Here is a 14,702-nt window from a genome sequence, read left to right as displayed (position 1 = left end):
AAAGCATGTATCCATTTATGCTACAGCAACCATTTTGTTTTTACATACTTCCTCAAAAAAGGGCAGTTTTATAGCTCTTTAAAAAAAAAAAGGAAACAAAACTCAAGTCAGGCCTCTAAAGTCCTTTGTTTTCTCAAACAAAAAACTACTGTTCACACCTCAGGTTCAATTTTTTTTTTTTTAATTTATATTCCTCCAGACACAACCACATCCAGAGCTAAGAAAACTCAAGGCATAAACTTTAATACACTTGATTTGCTTTAGAAAGACATGCATCATCCAGAAAAAGGGCTGTGAGGACTGAATGTGGATCCCAACATAGTATTTTCATCTTTTGGTTGTTGTTTGCTTGCTTGCTTTTTCTTTTCCTTTTTGATCTGATTTTTCTTGTGTACCATGATAAATGTGGACATATCCATAGAAAAATTGCACATGTTTAACATATATTGGATTACGAGAGCAATCTGGAATTATGCCCAAAAAGTTATCAAACTGTGCATATCCTTTGATCCAGCAGTGCTACTACTGGGCTTATACCCCAAAGAGATACTAAAGAAGGGAAAGGGACCTGTATGTGCCAAAATGTTTGTGGCAGCCCTGTTTGTAGTGGCTAGAAGCTGGAAAATGAATGGATGCCTATCAGTTGGAGAATGGTTGGGTAAATTGTGGCATATGAATGTTATGGAATATTATTGTTTGGTAAGAAATGACCAGCAGGATGAATACAAAGAGGCTTAGAGAGACTTACATGAACTGATGCCAAGTGAAATGAGCAGAACCAGGAAATCATTATATACGTCAACAACAATACTATATGAGGATGTATTCTGATGGAAGTGGATTTCTTCAACAAAGGGATCTGAGTTCCAATTGATCAATGATGGACAGAAGCAACTACACCAAGAGAAGGAACACTGGGAAAGGAGTGTAAACTGTTTGCATTTTTGTTTTTCTTCCCAGGTTATTTTTACCTTCTGAATCCAATTCTCCCTGTGCAACAAGAGAACTGTTCAGTTCTGCACATTTATATTGTATCTAGGATATACTATAACATATTTATCATGTATAAGATTGCTTGCCATCTAGGGGAGAGGGTGGAGAGAGGAAAGGGAAAAGTCGGAACAGAAATGAGTGCAAGGGATAATGTTGTAAAAAATTACCCAGGCATATGTTCTGTCAATAAAAAGTTATTTTAAAAAATTGTCATAGAAGAAAAAAAAAACATATATTGGATTACTTGCTGGGGCAGGGGGAGGGGAGGAAGGGAGGGAGAAAAATTTAAAACACAAGGTTTTGCAAGTGTGAATGTTGAAAACTATCTTTTCATGTATTTTGAAAATAAAAAGCTATTATTAATAATTTTAAAAAAAAGAAAAGACCCACCCTAAGAAACAAAAGGTGTGGGAAGCAATGTTTAAAAATTGCTTTCTCTTTCAAAGAAGTGTTTGGCAATTTCATGTAAAATGAAAATTTTATTGAAAAAAGGAGTTTAAAACCAGCAAAGGGAATGAGTGAGGAAAAGCAAGTATAAGCTAACTATTAAGATAATCTGGGAAATGGAGGGCACTTTAAAATAATAAAAACTTTATAATATACAAAGAAAGAAGAGAATTTGTTACAAGGTTAATTCAACCCTACAAGAATAAAGTTACTTAAATGACCATAAACAGCATAACCTTATAATAGATACCATTGGACAGATCTAGGATTTTTACCACAGTGCAATTCCCCAGATAGTTTTAGCAGCAACATTTACTCATATTGAAGGATTGAGTGACTGTCTTAAAAGATATCACATTGAAAAAAAAAATCAAATAAGACACCTCCCCCAAGCACACATACATAATGATAAAAACCTGCTAGCAAGAACTAAAACCTTTTTCTGGTTTATATAGGAATATTAACACTGTACTTTCTGGAAAAGTACAGAAATGATTCTCCCTAACATCCCTAACAAAGACCTACTGAAATACAGAAGAGTAAAATCTGAAATAGATACATTCAACATAAAATACAATAGTTAATAAGTATCACAAAGAAGATTGGAGCATCCATGTTTCAGCTAGCTTTCCTTTGTTAACTTATCATAGAAAGTCAAGTCCAATACCTTTCTCTCACAAAGCAAATACTAAGTTGCTTTAAAATAGTGATTCTCAGATCATTTTACCAAGGTAGTGATGACCACTTCAAAGAATCATATGCTATACTAGCCTCATAAGTGATCCAAAAGCTTACTTATTTTTGGCAGCAGATCAGAGAACATAGGTGTCTTTTGAACAACAAGATAGCATAATATGTTTACTGAATTGCTATCTTTCATCTTATGAGAAGTAATGGGGAAAAAAAGTCAAGAGAAGAATGAGAACAGAAAAATGGTAGAGTCCAAAGAAGATAGAGGAATAGCTCTCTGATCCCACAATGATTTATTCGTGCAGAAAACACTGCTGTTATTTTTAATATGTTATAATATAATGCTGTCTATTAGTTTTAAAAACATGTATATGATTGAAAAGATCATTTTCATGCTTTGCCAAATTATGGTGGAATGAAAACAGCAATGGATTTGGAGTCAGAGGAGACGGACTTGAATCCTAGCTGTGATGCTTATTATTCATACTAATCTATACATCATTTAAAAGTTTGCAAAATTCTTCACATATATTAGCATATTTGATCTTCAAAAAGGAAAGGAAAGATTTTTTTTTCCACAGAGGCTGACTTCTTGATTCATACTGTCCCCATCATATGTCCTGCCTTTTCTTGTCCAAATTTATCAAGTGAACATAGTATTAGGCTCTTCACAACCCCCCCCCCAATATTAAGTATCCTCCTCTGAGTAACTGTACTTAATATTACCCCTTAGCAGAAGGTATATCAGACCTAAAACTATATTATAAAGCAGCAGTCATTAAAACCATTTGGTACTGGCTAAGAATTAGAGTGGTGAATTAGTAGGCTAGATTCATAAGATACAATAGTCAATGACTATAATAATTTAGTGTTTGACAAACCCAAAGACCCTAGATTCTGGGATAGAACTCACTGACAAAAATTGCTAGGAAAACTGGAAAATAGTATGGCAATAACTAAGCACCAATCAACATCTAACTATACCAAGAGAAAGTCAAAATGGGTTCATAATTTAGACATAAAGGGTGATACTATAAACAAATTAAAGAGATTGTCTACCTTTCAGATCTGTGGAGAAGGAAGGAATTCATGGTCAAAGAAGAACTCAAGAGCATTATGAAGTACAAAATGGATAATTTTGATTACATTAAATTATAAAGTATTTGCACAAACAAAACCAATGCAGCCAAGATTAGAAAGGAAGCAGAAAGCTGTGGGGAAATTTTTCCAGCCAGTATTTCTGATAAAGACCTATTTCCAAAATAGAAAATTGACTCAAATATATGAAAATACAAACCATTCCTCAATTGATAAATGGTCAAAGGATATGAACACACAATTTTCAGACAAAGAAATTAAAGCCATATGAAAAACACTATAAATCACTACTGATTACAAAAATATAAATTAGGGTATTGCTTCAAACCTCTCAGATTGGCTAAATTGACAGGAAAAAATAATGATGGATATTGGAGGGGAGGAAAACTGGGACACTGATGCATTGTTGGTGGAGTTGTGAAATGATCCAACCATTCTGGAGAGCAATTTGGAGCTATACCCAAGGGGCTATCAAATTGTGCATACTCTTTGATTCAGCAGGATCTTTACTGGGTCTGTATCCTAAAGAGATCATAAAAGAGAGAAAAGGACTCACATGTGAAAAAAATGTTTGTAGTGGCCCTTTTTATAGTGGCAAGGAACTGGAAACTTAGTGGATATCTTTCAGTTGGGGAATGGCTGAATAAATCTGGTATAACAATGTAATGGAACATTATACCTCCATAAGAACTGATGAATAGGCTGATTTCAAAAAAACCTAGAAAGCCTTAAATGAATTGATACTAAGTGAAGTGAGCAGAACCAAGAGAGTACACTGTACACAGTAATAATAAGATTATGTGATGATCATTGTAATACACTTGACTCTTTTCAATAATGAGGTGATTCAAGACAATTCTAATAGTCTTGGGATGGAAAGTACCATGTGCATCCAGAGAGAACTATGGAGACAGAATGTAAATCAAAATACAGTATTTTAAACTTTTTTATTGTTGTTTATGTGCCTGTTTTTTTTTCTTTTTCTCAGTTTTTTCCTCTTTTCATATGATTTTTCTTGCCCCACATGATGAATATGGAAATATGTTTAGAAAAAATGCACACATTTAACCTATTGCTTGCTTTCTTGGTGAGGAGGTAAGGAGAGAAAGGGAGAAAAATATGGAACACAATATTTTCCAAAGGTGAATGTTGAAAACTATCTTTGCATGGATTTGGAAAAATAAAATACTATTAACATTACCCCTTTGAGAAGCTTTGGTGTCCTTACTAAAAAAAAAGGACAGAAATCATATTGTTTCCCTTCTAAAAGAGGCCCAAATAAGATGGAGAAACATAGGCAGAATCTTAGTATGATGAACTTGATGGAATATTAAAATTGCTTTGAATTTTGTCAAATAATGAACATATTATTACAAAACAGAGTATTATTTGTAAGTGCTTAGTTGCCTTATTCCTGGTAATAATACAATTTAGGATCTCCCTTTTTCCAAGATTCATTTCTGTCTACTCATTAACACTATCTGCAATTACTTTTCTTTCCTATAACATTAGCCCATAGACATAAAAGAAATAATCTTCTACCATGAATAGGGACTATGTCTTACCCCAAATCTTTTAATAGAATATTATAGGTCAGCCAAAGACTTAATAATGGCCATGAAATAGCTTTGTTCTGGGTAAGTAGATAAGTTAAATATTATTCAGTGAAAAGAAATTCTGACCTGTAGGGTTCTTATGTATTTGAATGGGGTGTACTTTATATGTAATGCACATTTAGAAAGACCAAGTGGAATTCCAGCCCTCTCAGGGTGTCTGTCATTGGCTCACATAGTAAAAATATGGCACTGTCCCTATGAAAAATGGTCCAGGAAAATCAGAGATGATCGTGTTAAAAAGCACATGAGGGTTCAGATTCCTACTTTCCAAACATGGTAATTTCTATGGATCAGTGCTAATACATGCCCATCATGTGGGCTTTGAGATTTCACACCTTCTTGGAAATGGTCATTGCAACTCTTTCTGTTCTGTCTTCATTCTCTTTAACCCAAAGGTATAGATGCCCAGGGAGGAACACTTAGTTCTTTTGAGAAAAAGGAAATTGAACTATAGGCAAAATGCTGGGGTAATTACTCAAACTAGATAAAGTCCATAGTTACTGAACTAGAATAAACAAGGTCTTCACATAGAATTTCAAATTTGAAAGTGTCTTTATTGGTCATATAATCCAAAGCTTCTTAAATTGTGGGTCACAACCCCACATAGGTTCATGTCACTGAATATGGCGGTTGCAAAATTATGATTTATTATCAGTAAATGTTTGTATAACCATTTTATATTCCTATATACCCAAGGTGCAGTAAAAATTTCTAAGGCAAAAAGGGGTCAAGAGTTGAAAAAGTTTTAAGCCCTTGTCCAGTTCAAATTATACTTAAAATTACACACAACTTTTGACTTAAGTCAATGAGATGGTAACAGATTTAAACTTGGATTCTTTCACTTTAATGTACTAAATATGAAACACTCAAGCCACAACTAGTACTCTAGTCAGATTTTATGTTTTTCAAAGTCTCTGTCAGATGCTTGGCAATATGCCCCACAGGTTCCAGAGGCAGAAATGGTAGTCAACCTTTAAAACAATATTTTAGACAGAAGGGGGATGAGGCAATTAATTAAAATCATAAACCAGTTAAGCCTGGAAAAGTCTTGCTATAGTTATAATATCTCCAAAGTAAAAACAAAACAAAACAAAAACTATTCAGGAGGAATTTACCCTAAACCAATGTCCAATTTTTAATTTTTAGTAATAAGAAATAGATGCAGAATCCAAAGAGCAATCACCTCATCAATTCTTTTTTATTATTATTATTGATGGTTTGACCATTTTGTCCAGGCTGTGATTTAGTGGGACTAATTATCAAACAAAGGCTACTCCATATGCTGAGGATGGAAGAATTTAGTACCAAAAGTGTTTTTTGTGGCACTTATTAAACAAGTCCCTTAGCCTCTCTGAGTTTTAATTTTCTTATCTACAAAATGATAATAATACTTATACCACATATATTTGGTTCAATTCAATTAAACAAGCATATATTAAGTAGCTTTTGTGGGTCAGGCACTGAGGAATCAAAAGACAAAAAATGAAGCAATCTTTACCCTCAAGGAGTTTACAGTCTACTTAGGACAAATAATATGTGCACGAGTAAATACAAAGTTAATTACAGGGTGGAAAGAAACACTCTCAGATGGGAAATTAGGAAGAGCTTCTTGTAAGAGGAAGTACTTGACCTTTGAAGGGAGTTAGGCATTTAAAAACAAAGTTGAGATGGCAGGCAAAAAGAATAGCTTGTTCAAAGTCAGAGAGACAGACAATAGAATGAAATGGATTGAACGCAGAATTGGAAGGGGGAGAGGAAGAGTGGACAAAACAGCATGTAATTAGCCTACACACCATGACCAGGCTTTAAATACCCAAAAAATTACCCAGTCTGCATTTCATTTTAGGGCTCTAAGAAACCACTTAAGTGTCTTGAGCAGTGAAGAGGTCAGACTTGTGCTTCAGAAATATAAGGTGATATTCCTAAACATGGGCAGCTAGGTAGCAGTGGATAAAGGGCCAGGCTTAGAGTCAAGAAAATTGATTTTCTTGAGTTAGAATCTAATCTCAGACACTTGTGACTCTAGGCAAATCAGTTAATCCTGTTTGCCTCTGTTTCCTTCTCTGTAAAATGATTTGGAGAAGGAAATGACAAACCACTCTATTCTTCATTCTCAATAAAACCCCCAATGGAATTCTGAGGAGTCACATGTCTGAAAACAACAACATTCCTAAATATGGATTATTATGAGAGTGATTTGAAAAACAAAGTACATGTAAAAATGACTTAAAATATGATGAAGAAAACTCTGGGCCAGGAATACATTGTACACAATAACAACAAGAATATGCAATGATCACCTATGAAAGATTTAGTTCTTCTCAGTGGTTCAGTGATCCAAGGCAATCCCAATACACTTTGGATAGAAAATGCTATCAGCATCCAAAAAGAGAACTGTGGAGATTGAATGTAAATCAACACATGCCATGTTCATTTCTCTTTACTGTTGTTTTCCCTCTCCTATGGTTTTTGCTTTTGTTCCGATTTTTCTCTTCCAACATGAAAAGCAATGTGTATTTAAAAAAAAATAATGAATTACTTAATTTAAAACTCTGGGAAAATTGGCTAAACAACCATATCCTATGTAAAATCCTGACAAAAGTTTTCATTTGTTATAACTAAACCCCACCTATATATAACACAGCTGGTTAGAACAACCATTTATCAAATTGATTCTATGCCACTAACTGCTCCCTAATGACTTTGGGCTGGTTTTGCCTATAATTCACTTCTTGAATTTTGCCATTTGATTCATATGAAGTGAAACCCTATACTCCTAGTCTTTTAACCCAATTCTGGCCTCAAGGTGAGTATGGCCCATTCCATATAATTCTCTTTTCTCCCTTTTGTATCTTCCCCCTGCCATTTCCACCCTCCAGTCCCTCAACTCAAGGTAGCTTCTACCACGCTTCTGCTCATATACCCAAGTAGCCAAATGCTGTTGGGGAGCGGGTTTGGGAGATGGAGGTGGGGCGGGACTGTTAAATCCCAAACTCATGCTATCTGGATCCAAGGCAAATTTACGGTTTCTCATCTTAATTAAACCCTCATTACAATTCAGCAAGTCTACTTACTCTTTTGTTATTCAAATATAAACCTCTCCCCACAATAGGTGTTAAAATTCTCTCCTCATATAGCAGTATCCCCTATTTATTTATTTTATTTATTTATTTATATTTATATTTACTATTTGTAGGAGATAACATCTCTCCTCTAAATGTCCCAATACATCTTCTCTGTCCTAGGATCATAGGTTTTAGAACAAGAAGAAGCTTTAATAACTTAATACAAAGTATCCATTTTATATATAAGAAAAATGATATTGGGATAGGTTAGATAATTTGTCCCAGGTCACATAAGTAACAGAACCAGGATTTTAACAGGCTTTACCTCCAGATCCATAGTTCTTTCCAAGTCCCTAAAGGTAGGATGGCTTACCTGGTCCTATCCAGCCAGGAACAGAGTTGAGATTCAAACTCAAATGTTCTGACCCCAAATCTAGTGCTTTTTTGGTCACAATTCAAAGCAACACTCTTTCCAGTCGAAGCTAATCTTTTCACCTCTACTTTTGATTTTATCCTCTCAGTAACTTCTTATACCTACCTTCATTGATCTGTCACACATAAACCTTCAAAATGCTCCTATCAGCTTCTTTTCCTCAGCCTACAAACATGGTCAGGTCTCTTCAACTTTAAAAAAAAAAAATGTTTTTAAGCCCTTCCCTTGAGTCTCCTACTTCCTCAAACTTTTTTTGTCTCTCCTTCATTGCCACACTTAAAGAAAGAAAAGTCTACACTTACTCAACCCCTGAAATAAGGCTAGACTCATTACTAAAATAGCTCCCAGAAAAGCCATGAATAATCTTATTGTTTTATCCAGTGAGATTGCTTCTTTCTTTATCTTCCTTGACCTTTCTGTGTACATTGTACTGTACACAGTCCATCTTCTTCTCTCAGACCCCTCCTGCCCTACATTAGCTTCCTTGACTTTATACTCATGTATTTCTCCTATCTTTCTACTATTCCTTCCCTGCTTCTTTTGTCATCTTCATATCTCCTGAATAAAGATAGTCCTCCAAAGTCCTAGGTTCTCCCCTCTTCTTCTATCAATGGATATGTATTCAAAAATCACCTTTATGCTAATAACTCCCAAATCTATATCATTCTTCAACTTCTCCCTAGAGCTTCAGCCTTTCCCTCTCTCCCCAATTTCCTATATGTCCACCTAGATGGCCTGCTGGCACTTTAAATTGTCTAAAATTGAATTCACCTTCTCCCCACCCCAACTTTTTTAAATCTGTCAATGTCACTATCATCTTACCTGTGACTCAAAGCACAGGCTTTGATGATTTGTAGCATCAAAATATTCTCCCAAGGTCTTCAATTGGTTATTAAGACATGCCAATCCCATGCCTACAATCTCTCTAGCATTCAGCCTCTCATCCCATTCCTATTGCAAACACCTTATCTCATATTCTCATTTCTTCTTACCATATTACTCTTACTGCCCAGTTTGTTTCTGGCATGTAAGATGCTAGAAATAGGCATTTGATTAGTTCTTTGCCTACTAGCTTCATTACTTAAAATCAGGTTTATACTAAGAGATACAAGTGCTTAAAGAAGTAAGGAAATTGGTTTATCACCTTTATACTAGCCTCTCTTAAATATGACTAGAGGTCATAAGTCAATTTAATAAGTATTTACTATATGCCCAGTATGTGCAAGGTGGATGTGAAAGATGAAAAGGGACCTGTTCTTTAGCATGGTGTCTGGTACATAGAAGGCACTTAATAAATGTTTATTCACTGACTGATCCCTGCTGTTGAGTAATGCATAGTTTAAAAGAGGGAACAAGAAGGGGAAAAGTTAATGACATGCATACAAATAAGTACAAAGGTAGAAAGTGAAAGGGGAATGATTGAAGGCAAAAGGAAAAGGGGACAAGAGAGAATGAGATTAATAGATACTAGCATGGAAACAATGAACATGAACAGACTTCAGGAGATAGTAGATAGAAGGGCCTAGCATGCTATATAGGCCATGGGGTCATGAAGAATCAAACAGGATAGAGTCAGCAACAAATAATAGGGAGCAAAGAGAAACAAGGCAATATTCTAGTCATGGTCCTTTGTCATTGCAAGATAAGTGATAAGCTTTACAACTGGACTAGGGAAGAAATATGAATATTTATTTATATTTAGTAACATTTAATGCTGGGATAAGAGTCTAGGAACAGCAGAGCAAGACTAATTTATAGAAACATTCTGCCTAGTGCCAATCCTATAATTTGGGAAAGCTAGAAGAGAAAAGGAATATTAGCATCACAGGTAACAATGATATAAATTAATCAGACCAAAAAGAATTCTGTCATTCTAGATGAATGCTTGATGTTGTGGTTTTTAAATTGTTCCAAGCTAAAGTTGCAGCAAAGGTATTTATACTTCACAATGTTAGTCTTGAAAATATTAGAAAAAAAAATTTGATCCCCAAAACCCTGGATCAGAATTATAAGCATTTTCGCCTTATTGTGTTATTTTCCATCTAAGAAGCAAGTCAAAAAAGTCACTTTTTATTTCATCTAAAATGTAATTGTCTTGATAGCCTCTCTTGATAGCATTCTGTCTATTCTGTAGTTAAATACCATCCATTTTAATATGAAAGTGACTCTAGTTTCTCAAAATCTGTGCCTACGGAACACACAAGCTATGGGTTATCATAATCAGGAAGATTTTAAGTATTGATCCAGCAATATATTCCATCTAAGGTATATGCATATATATATATATATATATATATATATATATATATATATACATACACACACACACACACACACATATATATATCCCCATCTAAGGGGAGCAAAGTAGAAAGTAATACTTGGAGACAGGGGTGAGAAGGGAAGATAACTACCAAAGATTACTCAGGCACAGAGGAGTTATCAAAAAGTTCCTAGCATTGAAATTTTAGACTTGAAAATAAATGCATTCTAAACAGCAAGGAGGAGAGAAAAGAAGAGGGGGATGGGAAGGAAAGGAGGCCAGATGTTATCATTCCCATGTTGTGATCTGTATAGCACTTTAAAGAAGACAGTTATCACATACAAAACTTTACTTGATCCTCACAATAGTAGATAGGGATATTATTAGCATACTTGCTTTTCAGATAAGGAAACTAACAAAAAGAAAAATTAAATGACTAGCCATAGGTCACTCAAATAAGTGGCAAACCAGCCAAGCTCTCCTGACCCTTCTTATCTTCTTTCCATCGTACCAAAACTATAACTCTAGGGCCAAATCTCAATCTCCAGAATAAGTCTTACTAGTTCAAATTATTTTTCATGACAGGGAAAAAGAAGTTACACCTGCATGCCCATCCCTTTACTTATTGACGCCTTCCCTTCATCCCCAGTAGACACAAGAAATTTCATTTTTCCTTTCGCTAAATGATTAAGAGGTTACTATAGGATCTAGTGATTCAAGCCATGATTATCCTCACCCAAACAAGCTAATAGTAACAAAACTGAGGTTATAACATTATCATTTAACACTTATTTTCAAAATATTTAAAAACAAACCAAGACTGGCAGCTTATAAAACTAGTAACCAAGAGAGAGTCAGAGGAAAATTCAAGAGCCATGAGATTCACTTCACACAACAAAATATGAAACAAAGAAAAAAAAAATAACCTCAGTCTTTAATAAATAGAAACATTTTCCATCACAAAAATAAAAAGCAGTTGTTTAAAACCACAGCTGTTCTCTACTCAGAATGATGAGAAGATTTTTCAAGCTGAGGTTTAAGCAAAGGTTTCAAGCTTTCACAGGAACTGTGAAAAAGATTCCAAGAACTTAGAGCATTAGCCTGAAATGGTAAAGCTTTATAAAGCCTGAAAAGACCTCACTTCCTGTACCAAGTGCCCTACAAACCCATTTATTACTTGTCTTTACTATCCCCAGCAGCTCCATGTAACCTTCAATCCTTTTCCCCAAAAAGTTACCTGAACCTCACTATTTCTCAGTTGCATTTCATGTATCAGGTAGAAACAGTTATATAGGTCCCAAGTTCTTAAACTTGGTCCTCAACCCCACAATTATGGGGTCTCATAACTGAATTTGGGGGTGCAAAATGTTTATTATCAGTAAATGTTCGATTTGTATACTTATTTTATATACCTGGGATCATGAAAAAATTTCTGAGATGAAAAGAGGTCATGAGTGGAAAAGGTTTAAGAAGCTTTGGCAACTTTCTTTCCCTGGCTCTATTTCCAAGGCTAAAAAAAATAAATCCAAAGACATTCCAGAATATAATAGTATGAGATAAATTCTATGATAAGTATGAAAAGATTATTGTAAGTAAATAACTTTTTATCCAGTGTATATACCTTTGTTTAAAAAGCACTAATTTTAAAGCAGTTGAGATATAAAGCAAATACTACTTAACCATATTAAAATTATCTTTAAAGCATGTGATGAAGTAAACCTTATTTAAAGAGACTTTACTCTGCATACATACAAATTACATTTGGGGGATTTTGGAATTGATGGGCAAATACTAAAGCATCAGAATGTATATGGGAACAGATGTCTGACCAAGACAGACTAAAATTAGCAGAATAAAACAAGGGAATGTCTAACAGTTGGCAAAGTACATGAACCAAATAGACAGTGGAAAACCTAGTATCAACTTACAAAACATTTTAAATGCTTTAAAACCAATGGCAAGAATTAATTCCAATCACCAGTTGTATTCTTCCTGCTAAGTGTATGTATATTAAACAAAAATCTTAGGCATGAATCTATTGGTAATAGTCTGTAAAGATCTCTGAAACTTTGGATTCATGTTTTAACATAAAAAGAAAAATCGTTACTAGACATTATGGTAATTAATCTCACTTATGTCTCTGGAGAGACAGGCCTAAAATTCAGTGTCTTAGACTAAACAACTAACTAATCATTTCGATCTCTCTTAAAAGACTGAGGTGAGACAGGGCCATGTTTTTTCCTAAGAGGTGGGAAAGGCCATAAAATAGGTTTAATTACACGTGTCAGTGTCAAGATGAGTTCTCTACTCAGAATTCCAGCACAGGCTTTTCCTTCTTCAGAATGTTCATTTCATAATAAATTATCTGGCGGAGATTGGGGGGAGCTAGCGCTTTGTGGAAGAAATCAAAGGGGAGTTGATCAGTCACTTGGTCGGTTGTACATAAAGATCGATTTATGAAAGGTAGCAGGGCACACACACAAAGGTGGCGTGCTTTAATCCCCTTTACTTAGTGGAGAATGAGGGAAGGGTGGGCCCCTGGAAGGCGCACAAATCTCACCAGCCTGGAAATAAGCAGACCACCTCCGGGCAAATACTATATAGAGCAGCAAGGGGTAGCATGTCAGGGAGGAAGGAAAGTAGACTAATCAATCGACAAGGCAGGGGTTCAAGCTACCACCAGTTAGGGACACCAGACGGACATTCATACCCTCGCATTTCACAAGAAGAGAACCGAGCACTAGCTAGAGCCCGAAAATCAGTCTTGAAGGGTACACACACACACACACACACGCACACACACGGCAGTTTAAGAGGAAGTCAGAATGTAATGTCAAACGGATAAATACTGGCTAACCACACATATGCCTTAAAAGAGAAACAGCCTGGGTTATTCTACTTGATTGGTTCATTGAGGTATCTCCAATCTATATTTCTCGCTCTCTTTTTCTGTCCCTCCCCGCCATGCAGTATCCTCCCCCTCTCCTTAGTATTTGCATGGCTTCTCCTACCGAATGCAAAATCTGACTTAGCCTACACTACGCAGCACATTATTAGCCCGGGGGAGAACCTTAAAGCCTCCCCTCCCCCTTCGCTCCGTCTCGGATCTTAGCCCACATATAAGCACTCCCTTCACACACACACACGGATCTAGGCTGCACCCCAGAACCACCCAAACAGTCAGTCACCCCCCTCCCCTCCTGCGCTTTGCTAGAGGGAGGGATGGGGGAGAGCGAGACCAGCGGGGGCATTTCCGACGGCACAGGGCGGGGAGGAGGGCAAGGGGGAGGAGAAGAGGGAAACGCCGGGATTTAGAAGGCAGCGCACAGCCCTACACACTCCTCCCCTTCTCCCTATGTAAACAGCTCGCCGGTAGCCCAGGCGAGCCTCCCTCCCCATCCCCATCCTCAGCCTCATCTTCATCTTCCTCAGCGGTGCGCCCTCTCCCCCGCCGGGGCGGCCGAGCGGGGCAGCGGTCACCTCTCCGGGAGCCGGGGAAGCTTCTCCGGAGCCGGCGGCCACGGCTGCGTGGCTGGGGAGCCCCTCCCGCTCCGGCCCGCCCGGGGCTCCCCCTCGTACCTGGTCGGTGAGTTTGAGGACTGCCATTCTTCCGCTGTTCTGCACGCACACTCATGCAGCTCCTGGGTCCGGAGATGTCAAGCCAGGATCCCGGGAAGCGGAAGGGATTAGCCAGGGAGGGGGGGGACAGCTGGCTCCCGAATTTGACAATCCTGCCGCCGCCGCTGCTGCTGCTTCTTTGGTGGCGGCGACTGCTCCGTCAAAAGAAGCTGGGACTGGCTAGTGGTGTTTGCAGACGAGCCTTCCTTTATACAGGAAGTACAGACTGCTGCCAGCCCAGCCACTACTGACATCACCCGGCTCCGCAGGCCTGTTCAAGGCAAGGCCAAGGCTGCCGCCTGCTGCTCGCATCCGGCAAATTCGCATCCAGCTCCCTCCCGGCTCCCTAGCAGACTTGAGGCTGGAGCAATCTCTCCTCTCCGATCCCCTTTCCCCCGCCCCTCATACATACACATCCAGGCGCCAGGGCACGCGGACTGCTGGCCGCGGACCCAGGCTGGAAAGTGGCAATACCTTCT

At 37.3% G+C, this 14,702-nt stretch overlaps 1 protein-coding gene across 12 annotated transcripts in view; it reads right to left on the bottom strand.

Annotated features, from left to right (window-relative positions):
* Positions 1-14,418, bottom strand: part of ANKRD44 (ankyrin repeat domain 44) — a 344,653-nt gene extending 330,235 nt beyond the window's left edge. For 5 of the 12 annotated variants that reach the window (XM_031960272.1, XM_031960273.1, XM_031960276.1 and 2 more), the window contains exon 1: positions 14,185-14,416. In XM_031960272.1, coding sequence (XP_031816132.1) covers positions 14,185-14,211 — 27 coding nt within the window. In that variant the 5' untranslated portion in view covers positions 14,212-14,416. Of the gene's footprint in view, positions 1-14,184 lie in introns of all 12 variants that reach the window. The other 7 variants (XM_031960267.1, XM_031960266.1, XM_031960270.1 and 4 more) reach the window with 3 other exon arrangements.
* Between the last annotated feature and the right edge of the window lie 284 nt (positions 14,419-14,702).

Source organism: Sarcophilus harrisii, chromosome 3 (genome assembly GCF_902635505.1).
Source record: "Sarcophilus harrisii chromosome 3, mSarHar1.11, whole genome shotgun sequence".
NCBI classification, from domain to species: Eukaryota; Metazoa; Chordata; class Mammalia; order Dasyuromorphia; family Dasyuridae; genus Sarcophilus; species Sarcophilus harrisii.
Note: the sequence above shows the minus strand (reverse complement) of the source record. Positions and strands in the feature narration are given on the sequence as shown.